The sequence below is a fragment of the Peromyscus californicus genome, unplaced genomic scaffold (assembly GCF_007827085.1).
Source record: "Peromyscus californicus insignis strain IS unplaced genomic scaffold, ASM782708v3 Scaffold_5__1_contigs__length_169319896, whole genome shotgun sequence".
Classification (NCBI taxonomy): domain Eukaryota; kingdom Metazoa; phylum Chordata; class Mammalia; order Rodentia; family Cricetidae; genus Peromyscus; species Peromyscus californicus.
In genome coordinates, this window is record NW_026294573.1 from 26119480 (window position 1) to 26140939 (window position 21460).

At 48.6% G+C, this 21460-nt stretch overlaps 1 protein-coding gene across 1 annotated transcript in view; it reads right to left on the reverse strand.

The window, feature by feature from the left end:
* Nucleotides 1-21460, reverse strand: part of Csmd2 (CUB and Sushi multiple domains 2) — a 573936-nt gene that overhangs the window by 127964 nt on the left and 424512 nt on the right. Inside the window, 2 exon segments of the mRNA XM_052718591.1 lie at nt 2091-2293; nt 19347-19473. Of these exon segments, the coding sequence (XP_052574551.1) occupies nt 2091-2293; nt 19347-19473 (330 nt within the window).

Genomic DNA, 21460 nt, shown 5'->3' on the forward strand with positions numbered 1-21460 from the left:
GTCATTCATGGTCAAATACATTTGGAAAGTGTGACCTACCAGACACCTTTTGAATTTATGAGCGTGAGCATACCAAATGCTCTCAGGAGCCGCATTAGCATTTGAGATAATCTGCTTAGGTTGCCTCCACCCAGCCTCTTTCTAACATGGCTGGATCCTGAACATTTGTTTTTTCAGTACCAATTAATAATCCATCGAGGTTCAAGAATAGATTGGAAATGTCAGGCCAGAAGACTGCACATATGTTATGAGGACAAGTTACTAACTCTTGGTGTCCCTCAAGATCCTGGAGGGACTTGGTCCAGGCATCCTCCTAGCCATGGATACTCAAATCCATGATGCTTAAGTCCCTTGTGTGAAAATGGTGCAGTTCTTGCATATAACCCATGTGATCCCCTTGCATATTTTAAACCATCTGTAGATTATCTCTAATACCTAATACATTATATGCAAATAACTATTAGACTATATTGATTGGGAATAATTATAAGAAAAAAGTCTGTACATATTCAGTGCAGATGTGATTTCCCCCCAAAAGTTTGGTCTGGGATTGGTTGAACCACGAATACAGAACTTCAGATATGGAGGGTCAGTTATATGATGGAAAATGGGAGCTACCAGAAACCTACCCAGATCCTGGAGAGCCCCCCCACCCGCAAACACACGCATGCTGGTAAACGCTCATCTCCACAGAGAAGAAAGATGTAGGAACGAGCCGGAAGTAGGATTTGACATCTTGCCGCAGTCTCATGGGTACCTGGGGCCGATCTAGCTAGGAGGGAGTGTGGCGACACACACACACACACACACACACACACACACACACACACACACACACACCGCCCTGCACAGTGGCCTGAGGGGATGGTAACGAGGATGACAGCTGCCGTATGATAAGCCTTGGCACAAACCAAGGCAGACTCAGTTGCTCAGGAACTTGAGAAACAGAAAGTCCAGAGATCCTGAGCTCTGGGCAGACTAGTCAACTTGGGACCCGAGGGTTTGAGCATTGCCCGTTTGGGGTAGCCCTTTGCCGTGTGCCTCCGTAACTGGCCACTGTAGTGCACACTAAGATCACTTCCATGCTTGGCTTCTGGTGCTTTCTAAGACCTGCGCTCAAGAAAGAACCGGAGCATGCAGCATGTGGCGCCAGCACTTTCAGAACCACGCCCCGTGCCACTGCGCACGGTGTCTTTCTTGTCACGTCCCTCTGTTTACCCCAAGGAACCACTCTCTACTTCCAGAGCCCATTGTTTTCTCGAAACGATCTTTGCACCCAGGATGTGCTATTTTCTCCCCTCCTGCTCACTGGGGTCTGCAGGCCTCTGAGGTCCAGCTTGGTGATACCTTTCCATGGCATTGGCTGGTCCATCCTTCAGACGCTTTCTTTACCTGAGTTACTTCTATTCATTCTTCAGGCATGAGTGTGGATAACACATGTTCTAGAACATTTTCCTTCATGCTCACAGTGGCCTCAGCAGCATGGGTTTCTCCACTCATACGCTTCTCAGTCAGAACCTGAGTGTCTCTCAGTCTGTCTGCTTTCCCTACCCAAGTAAGCTCAGCAAACGTTTTCATGTGCATTCAGGAGCACATGGACATGCCTATATGTGCTGTGCTGTGCCTTGTGTGTATGTGTGTGTATGTGTGTGTATGTGTGTGTGTGTGTGTGTGTGTGTGTGTGTGTGTGTGTATCATGGAGGTCAGAGACTAACCTCTAGCATTATGCATTGTTCCTGAGGAGCTGTCCATTTTTTTTTTTTAGGCAGAGTCTCTCATTGGCGTGAAACATACCAATCTAGTTTAGATCATCTGGTCAGTGTGTCTTAGGTATCCAGATTGGATGACAAGTGTAGACTACCTTACCTGGCTTTTTTTTTTTTTTTTTACAGATTCCGGGGTTCAAACTTATGTCTTCATGCCTGTATGACAAACACTTTACTGACTAAGCTATTTTCTTGTCTCTCTAGCACAGATATTTGAATAAACCACGAACCAGATACAAAGCAGATGCCAATAATATCTTTCCAAGACTGGAGAGACAGAAGGGAGGAGGGGCTTAAAGGCACTGGCAGCGGGCCAGCACGTACCTGAGAACTGAATGGCAAAGCCCTGCTTGCTGGTGAAGAAATCCGTGCTGAACTGCAGAACAACTGAGTTGAAGGTGCTGTGCAGGTCCTTGGGCAGCATCGGGCCACTCAGCTCCTTGAGGAGAACCCCACTTTCCACAGGCCCATCCCAGATGCGTAGCACATCGTGGACCTCTTCTGTGTCAAACACAAGGAAATGGAGCCTGGACAGAGAAGAGACAGGTGGTCACTCCATGTTCTACCACTTTCTTCCCAAGAACTTTCGGTCAGGGGATGTCACCGCCTAGGAGGATTGACAGGGAGGAGGAGAGGCATCATCTGGAAGCATCCTCATGCTTCCAGTTGGTTGGCTCCATCTACTGGGACCACTAGTTGTGGGGACAAGGGTGAGCGGATGTGTGTGGGGTTTGTGCATGTCAGCATGGCCACACTTCATTTCTCCTCTTAATTCTCCACAGACCAAGCTCCTGAGTGTTAATCCTTATAATTCTAGATTGAGAGGGGATTGGGGCAAGAAAGGGTACGAATTCTTTTTAAAAGTCGAGGATGCTGGTGAGTTAGGTTCAGTAGATAAAGGTGCTTGCCACCATGCCCGAAGACCTGAGCGCCATCTCTGGGACTCATTAGTGGATGGAGATTCTCCTCTGACTTTTTGTATGTGCCATGGCATACACACACACACACACACACACACACACACACACACACACACACACACTTTTTTAAAAAGACACAGGCAAGGAGAACTGTGGGGCATCTCAGAGGCTGACCAGCTGCAGGGGGAGCTAGGGTAAGCCTAAATCTGGGTTTCTCAGAGCAGAACACTGAAGCTGTTAGCTACAGACAGACTTAGTGAACCCCTGTAAATTGATTCAGGCCACACAGGGGCCTCTGTCTCTATGGAGGCACACGCCACACCAGACTCTCAGAGCCTGGTAGGAGCCTCAATTCATCCCAGACCGAAAGGGGTTGAGCAGCTGAGGTTACTATGGCTACAAACCTGGGTGACATGGCTCTATGAATCAATTTCCTTACACTTTGGGGATACACTCAGAGATAATGGATTCCTGTAGACCCTCACCGAGTTCCACCATCTACACCCATGGCACATCTGTCACAGCTACGAAACCAACCCTGGCACATTATTATTATGAATGAACCCCCAGACTTCACCTGGATGTCACTGATTTCTTCCGTTGTCATTTTTCTCTTCACTCACTGCAATTGCTTTAAAATACATCTTTTTAAATTATAAAAATGAGACATATGTGAGGCAGAAAAGTAAACAGCAGACAGATGCTTTGAAATTCTGAAGCCTCTCTCATACCATCATCCGACTCTCCAGAGTTTCCCACTTACAGTCATACATATCCTTCCAGACCTTTCTCAGTGCGCACATACACATATTGTTGCCCCCAACGTGGGCTTGTATCTAACATAGCTTGAGGCCCCTCATCCTCTCCCTTTCTTACCCCCTTCCCGGCCTCTTTTTAGACAGGCTAGCTTTGAACTCACTATGTAGCTGAGGACGACTTAGAACTTCTAACCTTCCTGCCTTCACCTCTGCAGTGCTGGGGTGGCAGGTGTGCACCACCATACCCAGTTTTGTGTGGTGCTGGAATCTAACCCACGGCTGCATTCATGCTAGGAGAGCACTCTACCCACTGGGCCGCATCCCCGGCCCTGGTTTTAGGCCACCGTCTTTCTTCAGTCATTTACTGTGGGCATATATACCTACTTAATTTTTTTTCTACAGAAATGGACAATCTGTTTCCCAATTTCTCATCAAACTGCAAGGAACATGTCTATATTGGTGGGACTTTTCCTATTTTGCTAATGTCTTGGTAAACTTGTAGAAATAATTGTTTGTGGTGGGGAATAGAAGAAGATCTAAGTTTTTCCCTAATAAATGTTGTTAAACTACCTGTCATGTGACACTGTCAATCTCAGCTCCTTCCAAACAGCATTAAGTTGTACCATTCTCTGTAAACCCCACCTCTTCAACACCAGATATTACAGTGTTGCAAATATATTCTACATTAAAATACCCTCCCATCTGCTAGACCAAAATGGAACATCACTGGCATTTTGAATTTAGATAATTTAGTATTTTACATAACGTTGAAAACCCCTGAATACAATTTGGGGACATTTTTATCTCTTCATATTCTTTTATCCATCTTAATTGGGCTACTTATCTTTAAAAATTCTGTTTGCATACCAAGCTCTTTATTTGTTATTTTTACCTAAATTGGCTCCTGTTGTGGGATATATTTCTCAATGCTAGTATTATCTCCCAGTGACTGGTACCCTTTTTCACTTTAGATTTTGTTTATGGTGTCTATATCTGTAGAGAAGTCACTCATATATGTTAATCTTTTCCTTTAAGGACACAGAGCATCATGTTATACCAGGGCAAACTTCTCTCTACCATGATTAAAGATCCAAATTACAGGACTGGCATGAGGCTCAGTGGATACAGGTCCTTGCAGTCAAGCCTAGTGACTTGAGTTCAATCCCTGGGAGTCACATGATGGAGACAGGCAGTTCCCACAAGCTGTCCTCTACTTTCCACACACATGCCGCTGCGCATGTGCAGGTAGGCAAATGTAAATAAGTAAATAAATAAATGCAGTACATTAAAAAACACACACACACACACTTAGGGGGATGGGAGGAAGGTGACAGCCAGGAGTAGGAAGGAAACTGTTTGCTGGGCATCAGAGTGCCATGGCACATGTGTACTCATGGAAGCTACGACTCCATGTCCAAGACCTGTAGAGTTTGGCCCAGGGTGGGGCATTCATGGAGTCCAGCGCCTAGTGGAGGAGCTACTGGTCATTGACAGCTGCTGGGGGAGTGACAGTCAGTTTCTTCAGGCATGTGGTCCCTGAGAGGCTATGATCTGGGAGATGGTCCTACGGCCATTCATATACAGGCACTGGCAAGTGGACTCAGTAGGTAAAACACACACACACACACACACACACACACACACACACACCACACATGCTGGGAAGGAAAAGTGGTGGTAGTGGGACAGGAGCTGGGAAGGAGGGAACGGGGAGGATTTGATCAAAATACATTGTATGCATGTATGACATCCTCAAACAATAAAAAAGAAATTACTAAAAAAAAATCCTAACTACAATATTTTCCTAGAGCTTTCAGTTTCATGCTTTGAGATGGACGCTATTAATATTTATCAATATCATATTATTTACTCAGCAATAACTTACCCCAATGCCCATCTGAAGTGGCCTCCACTGTATTTTAGACACTGAAGCCTTGTTTACTTCCTCCTTAGCACTAATCAATATATACTTAGTGTGCTCATTTGTTTCCTGCCTCTCCAGCTTGGGGATGGTTTTTGAGGGGGTGGGGCCGACCTTCTTTCCTACTGTGGGTCCATGCTCAGGGCATGCTTGCCTGCTCAGATGGGGCTCAAGAAGACAGACTCATAAGCAGACACTCCCGGTTCCCTGGCTATTTGACCTGCCCCAACGGAGACTGCTGTTTTGGTGAGCACTCCTTTCCCGTGCCGACCGTTGCTCCCTGGGGACCAGGGACGCAGCTCTTCAGCATCCTTGCAGCTTTCCCACAACCTCATATTTTGGTATTCCAACATGAAGAGGTCCCCTTCATCTTCTTCCCCCTAATTCATTCAGGTACGTCTCCAATTAACTCTATGAGATGAACTTGATGGTACCAGCTTCCCAGTGAGATTGGAATTGGCCGCACTCGCTATTACGGAGAATGGACATCCTTGTTACTCCGCGTACCCAATTGGGAGCATGGGGAAAATGGTGTGCTTTCCTTCTTTGTTAGTTGTCTTCTCTGCATACTTCTTGGGTTCATTTCCTCAGAAATCTAAAGGTTTATGATTTTGGCTTCATGGCAAATGAAGCTTTGTTTTTATTTCTTAGTCTAGTTAAAGGATGGCTAGAGAGTGAACTATGGTTACCATGGTATTATCTTTCAGGCCAGACATGGGCACTTCTACCCACCTAGCCTCCTGGAGGAGGCAGCTCCGGGGGAGAGCCAGGCATGGCTGGAGAAGATCCAGCCATAATTAATAGTGTACCCGAGGACCACACGAAGGCAAGGTCGTGTTCATTTTGTTCAGTCTGGCTGATCTGATAACCACACAAAAGCTTCACATTGACGAGGCTGAGGGGAGAGGAGGGGCAGGGGGCAGGGGATCTGAGAGGAGGAAGTGGGGAGTCCTCTGCATGCACAAACAATACATGAACAAGCCAGGGTGCCATTTTCCAGGAGGTGCTGGAGATGGCAACGCTCCTCACACAAACCCACAGTGGCGAACACCGGTGAGAGGAACGACAGAGGACCACTTTAGGGACAGAACACGCGCAGGACCTCTCACAGCAGGGTGACATTTAAGCAAGATGGCAGGCTCAGAGGGAGCCGGTCACAGCAGAGCAGGTCAGGTTAAGAGGTGGCAGGCAGCGTCCCCCAGATAAAGGGCAGCATGTGCAAAGGTCCCAAATGGAAAGCTGCCCCAGGGCATCTGGGCAACAGAAAGGCCGAAAGGGCTTTGAGGTGGCAGGCAGGGGCCAGGCCTGCTGAGATGCTGTGGGTTGGAGAAGTTTGCATTTTATTCTACTGGCTAATGGAAGTTGCTGTAGGATTCTAAGCTGAGGCCTGACAGGGTCTGGTTTGGAATTTAGGATCATTCTTGTTGTAGCAGTGATAAGAAGTAGATACAGGCAAGAGTATCTTAGCTGGGGGCCAGCAGGGACCCCTTTCACGGTGGGACTTGGTAAGAGTCAGGGAAGACTGGTTTTGCCAAGTCGCTCACACTCTCGGTGAACACTTTTCCCATCTTATAGAGATCAAAGTCTATAGGTGCTGATTGGAGCTTCTGATCAATGGAGATCAGTGCAGGCCCCCAAACTTGGCTTATCTGGGTTGCCTCCTGCAGGCGAATGGTGAGGACTGACATTGGTTTGAAGATGGCATCTGTACTGTGATCCCAGGTGAGGAGGCACTGGGGGTAACTGAGGAGTTACCTCTTCTTATGGATGCCTTGCTCATACACATACGTGCTTGCTTGTTGGGGCCAAGACACAGAACAAGCTCTCTCTCGGGAAGAGGGTGTATTGTGCATAAACCTCTTCATTCAGAGATTCCAGGGTGTGCAGGGCTGTCTCTGCCCTGGAGCCTGCTGCTCACCGAAGGAGACACCACAAAACACGGTAATGTACATGAGCAGTGCTCCAAGAGTGGCATACACAAGGCTCTAATGAAATAACAAAAGGAGAAAGAACGTTAAGCCTTTGCAGGCCATCTCCTACTTGCCAATTGCTTTGCGTGTGCTTCCAATCTCCTCCTGGAAGGAGGGTGGGTTAGAGCCTTCACTGATCATTTTACAAAGGCGGAAGTGAAGTTCCAAGGGGTCCATGTAGGTGACTGACCGGACGGCAAGGAAGGGTCAGAAACCCACCATGACACCACGTCTTCCCGGGCCAGCTTGCAAAGCCCTGTCCTTGGCCTCATCTTCTAGCTCACAGATGGAAAAGGAGCTTCAAGGAGGAGGAGTCTTCGAAGCAGTATTGGAGGAAGAAATGAGACAGTCCAAGGGGTGGCAAGGAGACAGTGAAGCTTATATAGATGCAATCAATAAAGGGGAAGAAAAGCCAGAGGCCTCCCTGGGCCCAGGCTCCCTCCCACCCTGTCACCCTCTCCCCTAGGGTTGAGGCCTCATCTGCTGCTGATCTCTATGTCAATTACAGCCTGTGTCTAAAGAGCCAGGAGGGCTCTGGACTGTCACTGCAGGATCCCCCTCTCCCCAGGGTTATTCCCAGGCAAACCCTTCTGGAAGTCCTCAGTGCTCTTGGGCTGAAGGAAATCTGAACACGTCAGGCTTCTGGGACACTGCTCACTCAGCCGGCTTGTCTGGATCCACTGAACTTTGGAACGACGCACAAACACGAGGAACAGAGAAGGCAAACCTTGGCGATGACCTGTGCTGTTGATTTCACACGCTCTCCCACCGGGGGTTGGTGGAGGCTGAGAACGGAAGCACTGCAGGCAGTCTCAAGAACCTGTCACCACAGTGTGGACCCCAGGGACCCTGCGGGGGTTGGCATGGTGACAGAGGATCCTTACTTCAAGGGAAAGGGGCCTGTAAGTGAAGGGAGGGGCTCAGAAATCAGTCCCCAGACGAGACTGCCGCGTCGGGGACCCTGGAAGTGACAAGGAGGAAGTCATGCTTGCTCTACAAAACGTCCCGCCTCTGGGCCATCCAACAGCAAACTAAGCCGTGACAGTGATAGCCGACGCGGGAATGAAAACATGCTACCCAGAGAGGAAACGCTGGGCAGAGAAGTGGAGGCTCCAGGCCACTAGGGCTGCTGGGCACTAGCTTTGAGGCTTTGGTTCTTGGGGTCAGCGGGAACTCAATTCTCTTCAAAACTAGGGGAATGGAACTGGGTGGGCTTCAGGACACTGGGGAAATGGTGTGACCTTCTAGGCTGGCGACTGCTGTTTGGATGTAGGCTGTTGCCTCAGGCGTCCCTCTTATGTACCAAGTGACTTTGGACCCGGAGCTGTCTTTACATTGCCATCTGTGAGGGACTCGCGAGGGGACTGCCCAGCCTCTGGGGCGGCGAGCCATGAGTATCTGTTGCCTGTTGTCCTTCGTTTAGGCAGCTTGTGGCTGTCACTCTGTGCCACGCTTGGTTACTTTCCCTTCAGAACTCTGGCACCATCACGTGCTCCTCTCCAGCCTCAGACTCTTTAGCTTATCTCCTGTTTGAATGCTTTTGTTTCTTGCAGGGCAAATGCTGCCACTGTGGATTTTAATTGTGATGATGTCATTATTTCCTTCACATCCTCATCTGTCACCGTCCCTTCCTTTCTCTCTCAGGACTCCCCTCCTCCACAATCCATCCATCCATCTATATTAATATCCCTGTGCTTTATAATTAAATGACGGACAGTATTATGTATATAGTCCGTTAGAATACCTATCATCTATTCTGTTTTTATTTTTTATTTTTTTGACATCCTGAGGGTGGAATCAAGGGCTAGGTGTCCTAGTTATCATGAATTATCTACTTGACACAGCCTAGAGTCATCTGAGGGAAGAGCCTAGATTGAAGACTTGCCTAGATCAGACTGGCCTGCAGGGCATGTCTACAGGCGATTGCCTTGATTATTAATTGATGTAGGGGGGGCTCAGTCTACTGAGGCTGGCACCATCCCTAGGCAGGGGATCCTGGACTACATAACAAAGCTAATTAACACAAGGCCTGTGAGTGAGCCACAGAGTGATCCAGAAAACAGCTTCCCGCCATGGATCTTGCCTTCAATTCCCACCCTGACTTCCTTCACTGATGAACTGTGACCTGGAAGCATAAGCCAAATAAACCCTTTCCTTCCCAAGTTGCACTTGATCAGAGTGTTTTATCACAGCAACAGCATGAAACTAGAACACTAGGCAAGTGTTTGGCCCCTGAGCTACAACTCCAGCCTTAGTCCTTTATATTTTTTTTCTGTCTCCTGGAGTATTAAACAAAGCAAAACAAAAACCTTTCTTGGAAAAAAAAAAACCAGGTTCTATTTCTTTAGAGAAAGAGTTATTTTTTTCTCACGAGTGCTGTACTTTACGAAACATCTTGTGCATTTATCTTATTCGTGCATTGTTATTTTTAAATTGTCATTTTGAAGGGAGAGATTGCTATGGGTCCAGTGTGTCAGCCAAGAAGGCAGGTGGTGCTAATTCTCCTAAGAGACATCCGAATCCACGCCTGGGATCATAGGCTGGCAGCCAGAGGGTGAGTTCTGGCTAATTCAACTACTCGGAGCCGGCTTGGCTGGATTATCGGACTTGGATAATTTGAAGTAGCTTGTGTTTCTTTCTCTAGAGGCAATCCATGGAAAACGAAATCACCAGAGCGCATTGCTGTTCTTAAAGCCACATTTATACCTACCGGGCTGTCCACCACCTTTCCTTCAAAACAACTTTCTGGCTCTTTTTGGCCATTTCCTGACTCCAGGCAGACTGAAGGCTGAAAAGCGATGCCTGCTGGGTGTGCTGATCTGTATGGCTCCTTCAGGAGGTTGCTCTCACGGCGCAGCTACACAGACCTCCTCTGTTTAAAGTTTAACTCGACGTCGCTCTTTTAAAAGAAACCTTCTGGAAGTTGCTGAACCCGAGGCCAGTATCCCTGGCAAGATCTGTGAACACAAGCTTTGCTTCCAGTGGCTTCTGCCTCCTCCGGGCCAGCTGCCCGCTTGCTGGCTGACCGCTGTGGAGAACAGCTCTGCGCTATGACAGATCTGAGAGTACAGCAGGGGCTCCGGGCCGCAGGCACAGCCAGGTATTTTGTCTAGTCTGATATCCTCCCAGGAAGACAAGTTCCACTAGGCAGGGAAGCTGCTTCCTCAGAACCTCCTCTCGGCAGCCTTGCTGCTGGGTGGCCAACAGCTAAGAATGAGGCTTGCAGCTTACCCTTACCTTTGTCACAAAGAAGAGACCCTACTGGTTAAAAGGAATAAAGAGCTACTTACGGGCCAAATAGGAGAATTACAGCTATATGGGTAGTAGGCAGAGAACCGATGTCCAACAGCAAAAAGGTCCCCACATTCCACTGGTCCCAGACCCCTGTAGGGAGGGCACCCCTGGAAAGGACCATCACATCTGCCTTCCCGCTACTCCTCTATATAGTGCTCTGTACATCTATAGCTACCAGTCCCAACTGTACCTGTATGCAAGAAACTCTGTTCTTCCAAATGTAACCAGGGCTGCTAAATGGTCACACTAGACCCTTCTTTGGCTGCCAACCAATTTCTCCACTGAGTTTCTACCACTGATCTTCCTGAAGCAGCAATGTCACCTTGTCACTCCAGATCATGAGATCATTAAGCATGGCTATGTATATCCATGCCTTTCCTATTTGTAGGCCTGGGAGGCCCTTCCTCCTAGCCCTCGCAATGAACGCCTACTGTTATTGCTACTGAGTGTGTGTAAGATCGAGGCCCATATTTGTATAGGTGTGTACAGGTGGGTACATGTGTGTAAAAGTGCACACACGTGCATGGGTGTGTGCATGTGGGCACAAGTGTGAGTGTAGAGGCCAGGTCGATTCCAGGTATCTTCCTCCATCGCTCTCCACCTTACCTGGTATAGGAATGGTCTACCACCAAACCTGGAACTTACCAGTTCCATTAGATCAGCTGGCCAGTGAGTTTCAGCGGTCTACTGTTCCCTAGCGCTGGAATGACTGACCTTCACTGCTGAACCCGGTTTTTACTTGAGTTCTGGGGATCCCCACTCAGGTCTTCATGCTTGTGCAGCGGGCACATTACCCACTGATCTGTCCCCCAGCCCCTCTGCTCTTCTAAGTACAGCTGGAAGAGTGTGTGTTCATAACTCCCTGTCTTCAAGTGCCACCTAGGTACTCCTGGGACACAGTCTACATGGTTACACTTTGCTGGAACCCCGGCAGATCTGTACCATTTCCGAACCTCTCCTCTGTCTCTGCTGTGCAGACTGCAAAGCAAAGAGACACTGGTTTCTCTTTTTTCTTCAACAAGTTCTGCCTAATGACCTGTAGGAAGAGCTGGCGTCTTTAAAGGCAGCGAGTCTGCCCAGGAAAACACAGCAATCCTTACGAGCAGGGACTTCTAGGCCCTCCCCTTTCCTTTCTTCTAGCATGGAATCAATATGGCGCCTAGAGCTGCAGCAGCCGACCAGGTGACCACAAGCCTCAGGCTGGCACAGCAAGAGCCAAGGGCAAGGTGCCATGGGCAACAGGGCCAGGTCTGGACGGGACCTTTAGATTCTTGTTTTAGAGAAAAAAGAACTCCCCATATGTGAAGCCAGCCTTAGTCAGTTTTTCTATTTCCACACTTAACAGACATCACTTCTCTCTGATGCCGTGATGGGAAAAGGCTGTCTTATTCATACTTAGACTCTTGGTGTCTGGTACGAAGCCTGACACTGGTGAAATGCTCTACATTTTCAAAAGTTGAACAGAATATTGTTACTTTCTTCAAAGTGTTCCTGCAGCTTCTGTTATATTGAGAACCGATGCAGTATTCCCCTGGCCCTCGGGATCCCGCTGAGACCCTTTTTCCCCCTATACCAGCCCACCATGCAACTCCAGTATAGTAGGCTTTGCTTCCCTCCCCCAGCTGGAAAGTTCTCCTCCTGCCCTCCAGGAAGGACTTCTCTCTCTCTTTTTGGTCACAGCATTCTCTGTGGTCTGAGCTAGTGGCATCTACCAACTGTTTGACCGTGGGCCCTCAAACCAGGGCTGGGTTTCAGTCTGCCCCTTGTGTTACCCCCTGCACACCATGAAAAAACGAAGACCCTGGTGCAGAGTGGGGTCTCTAATGCCCACTGTTTTAAGTGTAGCTACACCAGGGGCAGAAGGGCAGGTGGGCTCCATGTGCCCCACACTATTTGGGCCTCCAGGTGCTCCTCTGTAAGTCAGGGCTAACAGACACTGGTCGGAAGCCTGGAACACTGTAGATGCTTGATAGACAGTGGGCAGAGGGGAGGGGCCAAGTGCCTGGTCCTTTGCCACTCTGTCTTTGTCTAATACGCTGAACTGTTCTACAAATCATAAGAAGGAAAATTCTGGCCCCACCCTGGAGATGGACAGGAGGCTGCAACTTTATGGGGTGAACCTCATGTTCCTCATATTATTACCAGGTGGAACTGCATGGAGGGAGCCATGACCTATACCTTACTGTGTATGAACTGCCAGGCCTTGGTGGAGCTCTTGGGCCCCAGGAAAGGGCACCCACTAAAGGCTGTGGAGGTCACTGTATCTATAGGAAAGGTTAATTTGCCAGCCTACTCTGGCTAAGAACATCAGGAACTAACTACCTACTCTCCAGCCTGGCTACACTCAGGGTGGGAGTGGGCGCTTGACTAGGTTCAGGCAGGTGCCCACTGCCCTTCTTGGAGTCTTGCTCAGCTTTTGGGCTGAACCTGGCGGCGGGTCCCTCTGGACACACCCAGCACTTCAGTAGGGCGGGGTCAGGTGCCCCTGGAGAGGCCCCTTGGAGTCTTCCGTCTGTGCTGCCAGGAGCTGCAGCCATCCCACATTCCCTCCATCTGGCATCCCTGTTCCGACTCGGCAGAGCACCACTCGTGACCTTTAGAGGGGACCTACAGCCTCCAGTGCTTAGGGGATGCACTGACCGTGTAAAATGGACAACCCTTCATCTCATTTCTGGGGCAGCTACTGTTCTAAGAGGTTTATAAACATTGACTCCCTCAACCCTCCTGAGGAGACAGTACCCACAATCACTATTTCACAGGAGAACAGAGACAGACGGTGCCGAAAGAGAGTGCCACGCTGAGCCGATAACAAGCACGCAGGTAGTCCTGTGCCCCCCGTCCACCTCCTAGCTATGACTCAAAGTGGCACAAACAGTGGAACTCGTGGGACATCAAGAATCCAGTTGAATAATCAGGCCCGAATGGCCTAACTGTAGCACGCAGTGGATGCTGGCAAACAAGTGACATCGTAAAACAAAACACAAGTGTGTCCTCAGAGGGATGCAGATGATAGCACATTGATAAAAACAAATGCGGGCTGTCAAGAGCACTCGGAAAACAGAAGGCTGGAAGTGAGAACAATAACAGGGTTTCCGGGGTGAGCAGGCAGAGGGGGCTGTGATCAGCGAGAGAGGGGACAGCGACTGCTCAAAACAGAACGGAGGGACGGTCAACAGAAGAAGAAAAACAAAGCCAATTAAAGCAGATCAGCCAGGGATTCAAAACCAGAAGCACTCAGCGGAGAAGCAGCACGGAGTCTTTTCATATCTTAAGCATCTGGAGAAGATTAATAAAACAAACGGGTTGGAAAAGTCAAAAGGGCACAAATGCCGTAGAAATAAAAACACCCTGAGGCCAGGGCGATGGCTGGGGGGGGGGGGGGGTGAAGTGTTTGCTTCACGAGCACGAGGACCCGAGTTCAGGTCCCCAGAATCCACATCAAAAGCCTGGCCCTGCAGTGCGCTCCTGCAACCCCAGCTCTGGGGAGGCAGAGACATGAGGTCCCTGGGCCTTGCTGGTCAGCTGACTGGGGGGCTCAGCTCAGATTTAGTGAGGGGTCTTGTCTCAGAGAGTACGGCAGGGAGCAACTGAGGAAGACACCCAGTGTTGATGTCTGGCCTCCACATATGTGCACAGACACCTACACACACACACACACACACACACACACACACACACACACACACACACGGGGGGGGGGGAGAGTGAGCTCATGCAAATTACATAAGCACTTAGTGACTTTAACAAAGATTTTAGATTTCCCTGGTTTTAAGTTGAAATGGGAAAGTGTTTAGAAATGAGCCCAGGCAGATGCTGTGTACAGGAGTGAAATTCCCTGGCCCCACGAAAGAGCTGGAAGCAGTGAGTTGGTAAAGGGGACGAGGATGGGCACAGGAGAGATGCTGTGTGGAAAGGCAGGCTTCTCAAGGGCCACAGAGGGTGTGGAAAGCTGATTCAGTATCTGGGGGAAATTCAAGGTCATATGTCAAGTCTTGCCTTCAAAGAATCTAGCTGAAGGAAATAATTGGAAATGTGTTCGAAGATTCATATACAAAGATGCTCATTGGAGTGAAAAATCTGAAATGGTTTGCTTTATCCATAGGGAGAGGTTCTATTAATTATGGCTCAGCACACAATGGCCTTCTCTGCAGCCTCCAGCCAGGGGAGACAGGTCCCTTGATATTGACTTAAGATCAGGACCGTGGTTAAGCACTAAAACGAAAAGCAAGTATTTTGTTTTTGCTAAGGCTGGCAACGAGATGGATGTGTTTAAGAAACCGTGCTCGCTGGATTTGCTTTGGGTATGTGGCCACCCAAAATGTCTAGAAGAATTAGAAGGGCGGAAGGGGACCAGAGGTTATTTTAAGTGGAGTGTGTGTGGGGGGGGGTAATTCCACAGTGAGATGTGAGGTCTTTGGATTTATACTCTGTGACCTTTGTTATGGTGGCACTTGACTTTTTAAAAGTGACTTCCTATTTTTTTTTTTTTTTTTTTTTTTGGTTTTTCGAGACAGGGTTTCTCTGTGTAGCTTTGCGCCTTTCCTGGAACTCACTTGGTAGTCCAGGCTGGCCTCGAACTCACAGAGATCCGCCTGGCTCTGCCTCCCGAGTGCTGGGATTAAAGGCGTGCGCCACCACCGCCCGGCACTTCCTATTTTTTTTAAACAGAAAGTATGGGCACACAGGTGCCATCGTGTATGTGTGTGTGTGTGTGTGTGTGTGTGTGTGTGTGTGTGTGTGTGTGTGTGTGTGTGAGAGAGAGAGAGAGAGAGAGAGAGAGAGAGAGAGAGAGAGAGAGAGAGTGTCAGAGCAGAGTTTGTGGTTCTCTCCTTCCTTCCACCATGTGAATCTCAGCATTCAAATTCAGGTCATTAGGCTGAGCCATCTTTCTGACTTCCTTTATTTTTAGATAGAAAAATTCTAATAATATTCAGCATAGAGAAAACCTAAATAGGGACTCGGATGCAGAGGGCCCTCTTCAGAGCCGTGAACTTATTAGCTCCTTTTATTTGGCTGCTGGTTATTCAAGCAGAGATGAAGTGGAGGGGTGAGAGGGGAGGGGAGAGAGTTGGGAGAGGAGGGAGGAAGAGAGAAGAAAGGGGGGAGATAGGGAGGAAAAGAGAAAAGGGGACAGGACAAAAGGAGGGAGAGGAGAGGGGATGAAGAGAAGGAAAAAGGACGTGTGTGCACAGATGTGTACACACCTGCGAAATGTGTACAAATGAGGAGAGATGATGGAGCTAAGTGGGGGAACTCAATGTGGGGGTGTCTTGTCCCCCATTTTCATGCTTGGCACCCCTCGGTGTGGCTGGAAGACCTCTGCGTACAGGAGAGCAGAAGCTGCTGTGGGGCAGCTGTGGCTGAGGGAAGCTCGTCGGAATGAGGGCAGGAAGCTCGTCAGAGTGAGGGCCGGTGCATCTTCACGCTCTTTGAGAAACTTTACTTACTGTGTTTATGCATGTGCTGTGGCGCTCTTGTGGAGGTCAGAGGGTAACCTGGGGAAACCAGTTCTCTCCTTCCACCATGTGAGGCCTGGGGATTGAACCTGTGATGTCAGGCTTGGCAACACGTGCCCTCACCCACTGAGCCATCTTGCAGGTACAATTATCTTCATATTCTATTTCCCTTTGTGTACACACACACACACACACACACACACACACATGAATGCGGAACACACATGCAGCAGGCCCCATGGCCTCCTATTTCCTGCCCTGTTCTGGAGAGGGTATATGTCATTTTGTCTTTGACCTGAGCCTCCTGCCTCCACTCCACTTCCCGGCTGGCTTTTCTCGGCAGTGAACTTATCTGCACTCTTGCTACACATCCCCACCCTTGTTTCTCACGCTTTCCCTGTGGCCCACGAATCTGCTGCCTGTGAATCTGTCCCATCTTCTTCTATCCCTGCTGCAAAGCCTTAATCCCTAAGGAAGTGCTGGAGCAAGTCTTTGGGATGCTGATGTCAGCTACACCTGCTCTTTGGACGATACTGGTCAAAATGTACAGAGACCCAGCATCAAGATGCCGCTGATGGATTTTTGAATGTTCCAGCCGAAGAGTAAAATTCCGAGGAAAGAAAAAGAAGACAGAAGAGATACAATCCCAATGACCCTCACACAGCCCAAGGCCCTGCTGTGGTGGCCCCTGCTGTGACAGCCCCTAAGGCTGCCAGCCTCCATATCAGAGGACTTCATTCTAGGCTGGGAATCACTCCCAGCTCCAGCTCCGTCATGGGGATATATGTGGGGAAAACACCTTGACTTGCTAAGAAGTCCCTCCCCTGCCTCTGGCCCTCCTCCTCGATTACCTGGCAATCTCACCATCCTTGAGGGCTCAGCTCTGGTCTTAACATCTGAGGATGACTTTCTGAAACCCCGAATCTGCCTTTATACTCACTTCCTACCTGTCTTAGTTAGGGTTTCTATTGCTGTGAAGAGACACCATGACCAGGGCAACTCTTATAAAGAAAACATTTATCTGAGGTGGCAGCTTACAGTTTCAGAGGTTTAGTCCTTCATCATCATGGTGGGGGACATGGTGGCTGGGAGTATGGTGATGTGCAGGCAGACATGGTGCTGCAGAACTCTACATCTTGATCCAAAGGCAACGGGAAGTGAACTCAGACACTTAGCAGTATCTTGAGCATATATCAGATCTCAAAGCCCGCCTCCACAGTGACATACTTCCTCCAACAAGACCACACCCACTCCAACAAGGCCACACCTCCTAATAGTGCCACTCCCTTTGGGGGCCATTTTCTTTCAAACCACCAGACCATTTCAACCTTGTTTTGTGCCTGCCTGTGGGATTTTCTTTGAACAAGAAGTACAGAGCCTCTCTTTGTGTAAGAACATGTAGTAACATTGTCACATGAATGAATGAATGAATGAGTGAGTGAGTGATGCTCTGAATCAGGAGAGTCAAGAGATCGCTTCCTAATTTGCATATGCATGGTCTAAAATGAAACAGCCATTTGCTCTCCAGCATTCACTGCCCGGAGGGTCTATTATAGAATCACTAGCCACACAACTACATTTTCTTCCCACTCCTCCCTGTTCATTTACCCACTGGGCTTTCTTGGCTGGGAGCGCACACACAGGGGGTCATCAGTAACTTATCTTTTGCAGACTGTCACTGCAGACAAGTGATGAGAAAGAACACGGAAGGGTTGTCCAAAGCCATGGTGGCCCTGAAAGCTGGAATGAGATGCTCAGCTTTCACTCTCTGACATGCCAACGGACCTTCTCAGGGGGCACGTGGGCTGGTGGGTGTCCCAAAGGTCATTCTAACAGCACTGTCCCTTTGGGAAATACTAAGTTCCCGTGTGTGCCACTGACCTCACAGTGCATGGGGAATCATTCAAAAACATGGATAGGGTGAACACTGTATTCCCTCAGTTCTAAGCGAATGGTGCATACCAAGGAACATGAGTGATTATATCTCTTTCAATAACACATTTCCATCTCCTACTGAAAACTCCAGAGTAGGGACCTGCCAGTCACAACTCTACCCATTCCTTGGCTCCCTCTTTATTCCCTAGTCCTCGATGGTGACTTCCTATGAGTTGTTGTCAATAACCTTGGTGGACCAACCCCGCTCAAGACTTACCATGGCTCCTTTTTATTTATTGGCATTTAAGGCTCCCCATGACCAGGCCAGTTGAATCCCATCTAGTCCTTATGTACATGCAGCCCCTACTCCAGCCAGCCTGTTCTTTCATCCGGTTCACCTTTCACCCCTCGGAGCATGCTGCCACTCCAACCTGCTTTTTGTCTCCTATCACTTCTAAATTGTACAGTTCAAGGCTTACCCTGACCAGCAGTGTGATATAATGTGAAGATCTGGAAAGATCTGGGGTGTTCTCCAGTTTTTTTTTTTTTTTTTAGCTTATAAAGTTTAGATTCATAGAGCTTTTGCTCGAATGCTTAGCTGTCTCATGTACAAACGGACCTGTGTGTGCATCAGGGTTTATTATTGTTAACATCGCTAACAGGACTGTTGGGGAGAAGTCACCAGAAAGGCCGTGCATCTGCCAGTTGGAGACCCTCCTTTCTTCTCTGATGGCCTGGGATTCTAAGGAGTCCCTGGGTCAGGTGCTGATTCGGGACGGGAGCTGTCCTGGGAGGAAAATGTACCAATGCCAGACATTGCTGGTTTTTGTTACTCAATTCTACACAGCCCTGCAATATGAGCACTTCTGGTCCTCATTTTACGGCGGAGGAAACTGAGAGAGAAACAGAAGCAGCATGCCTGGGTCACACGGCTCAAGCAGAAAGGACTGGCCTTGAGGACTGTCACTGTCACTGTGACTGAAGTGCCACACTGAGCCCAGTATGCAGCATGTTCTTCCAGAGCTTTAATTGACACCCCACGTTAACAGAGGAAGAGCCTCACAGTGATTAAGTCTCACTAGTAGTCAATGGAGGGGCTGGGATCCAGACCTTGGCTCTGTAGCTTCAAGCCTGGGCCCCTGCTGCTCTACGGTAGCAATGTCCGAGCAGTGAGTTGTGTGGCCTTAGATGCAGCCCTCGTGATGCTGAGGCTGAGTCCCACGCACCCAGTCCAAACCTAGGGTCTCTGTGGTGACTACTGATCCCACAGGCCTCCAGCGGTGGTAGGAGGGTCCTGACAACCGTTAGGGGTCCATCAGTGATGCCGATGACAGCTCCCCTTGACAACAAGTGGCAAGTGTTTCTTTGTTGGCTCTGGGCACTTACCCAATGGTGCATCCGGCATCTGCCTCGATGGTCCAGATGCAGTTGAGATTGTGTTCATAGGGGGCTGGGTACCCAGGTGACAGTACCTGCCCTGAGGCCTCTCCTCTCACTGTCCCTCCACACTCAGCTGAAAGAAATTGCAACAGAAGGATTGTCATGGGGTGGCCGGAGCATTCAGCAGTCACTACAGCAAGTCCATGTAGCCCAGTCCAGGTGGTTAAGCAGAGCATGCAAAAAACTCCCTAGGGGAGACCAGTACTCAGAACCAGAAACAAATTCTTAATACTCAATAAGAAAAGGCACCCAACCCAATTAAAAACTGAGCAAAAGATATTAGTAGACATGTATCCAGAGGAAATATTTGAATGGCCAATATGAACGTGAGGAGATGCTTACCATAATTTGTCATTGTTATGGAACTGCCAATCAAAATCACAATCACCCCCTCCCCACCAGGATGGCTGTGACAGAAAGACAGGTGTTGATAATAAAATAGCAAGTGTAGGCGAGGCTGGGGGGGAACTGAAGCCTTCCTATTACTGGTAGGAATGTACAATGATATAGCCACTGTGGAAGGCAAGCTGGTAGGTAGTTTCTTAAAATTGTTAAATGCAAGTCACCGTACAATATATAACTCTTCTCTCAAAAGAAGTGAAAACATAATGTCACATAAAACCTGAGCATAAATGTTCTTAGCAGTGTTATTCAATATGTAATTCTTCTCTCAGAAGGAGTGAAAACATAATGTCACATAAAAACCTGAACATAAATGTTCTTAGCAGTGTTATTCATAGTAGTCAATAAGTGCAGATAAGTCCAGTGTCCATCAACAGGAGAAAGGAAATACAAAATGTGGTATACCTAGCGACAGAATGTTAGTCACCCATAAAAAGGAACACAGTTCACATACATGCTACAATGTAGATTTGGAAAACACAGTGCTAAGTGAAAGAAACCAGACACAAAAGACCATATATTGTGTAATTTCATAGATAGAAAATATCCAGCATAAGCAAGACTAGAGAATGGAAAGTACATTATTATGTTTACCAAAGCTTGGGGGAGTGACTGCTAATGAGTAGTAGACTTTCTTTTTGAAGGAGAAACTGTTCAGAACTTAATGGTAGTGGTTATACAACCATGTGAATGAACAAAAACAACTGGATTGTGTGTTTTCAATGGGTTAATAAACTTTTAAGTGAAGCAGCCCCCAAGGGTAGGACTAGCTGCCTACTTTATGGCCAAACTCCTCGGAACTTCTCAGGAAGGGGTTTGTACCTGGTCATGAAGCCAAGGGACCTGCACTAGCTGCCAGGGAGCACACTGCTGACTAGACTCAGTCCTTCTCTAGGCCAGGGCCAGTGGAGGAGATACCATTGCACATCTGCCTGTCCTGGCACATGCATAGTATTAGTAAGTGCTGGTGCCCAGGAGGAAGAGGCCAGTTCCCCATAGTGCAGGACAGAGTCTGGGAGGGTTTGGATTCAAATGCACCTTGAAGGAAAAGCCAGAGTTGAACAGCCTGCGTGATGGCAGGGGAGGCTGGGAAGGACAGGAGGAAGAGATCATGCAGTCAGAGAGAAGAGGAGGGGCGTGGTAGGACAGGCTGGGGATGTGCAGTGGTGGATAGCAGGGCTAGAGAGCTGGGCAAGCATGAGTTGTTGAAAGGCAATGTATACCAGGCTGCTGTGAGGAAGCACAGTGTGTATGCATGTGATTGAACTCTCTTTATAAAGGCGAGGGAGAGGACTGTAGCAGCAGCTCAGAGGGGTACAGAGGAGTGAGCCTCAAGGCAACGAAACCAGTGGAGAGATGTGTGCTCCCTATCAGAGTGAGCCACTTAACCCATGAGCTGGTGGCTCCCCGAGCCGCAGCTTCCTCTAGTCAGGTACACTTCCAAGACCTTGTCCCTGAATCTCTGAGAGACAATTTCCTCATTGTCTCTACTTTGTCTCCAACGATGGAGTCTTGGCTCAGACCCTCTCCATCTCTCAGCTGGCACAGTAGTCCATAGCCACAGTGCTATCCGAGGGACTTCCAAACAGAAGACTGTGCCATGCTTCTGGAGCAAAGTCTGTACCTTCTGGTAGCCCTTCCTTTGGCCTCCCTGACTC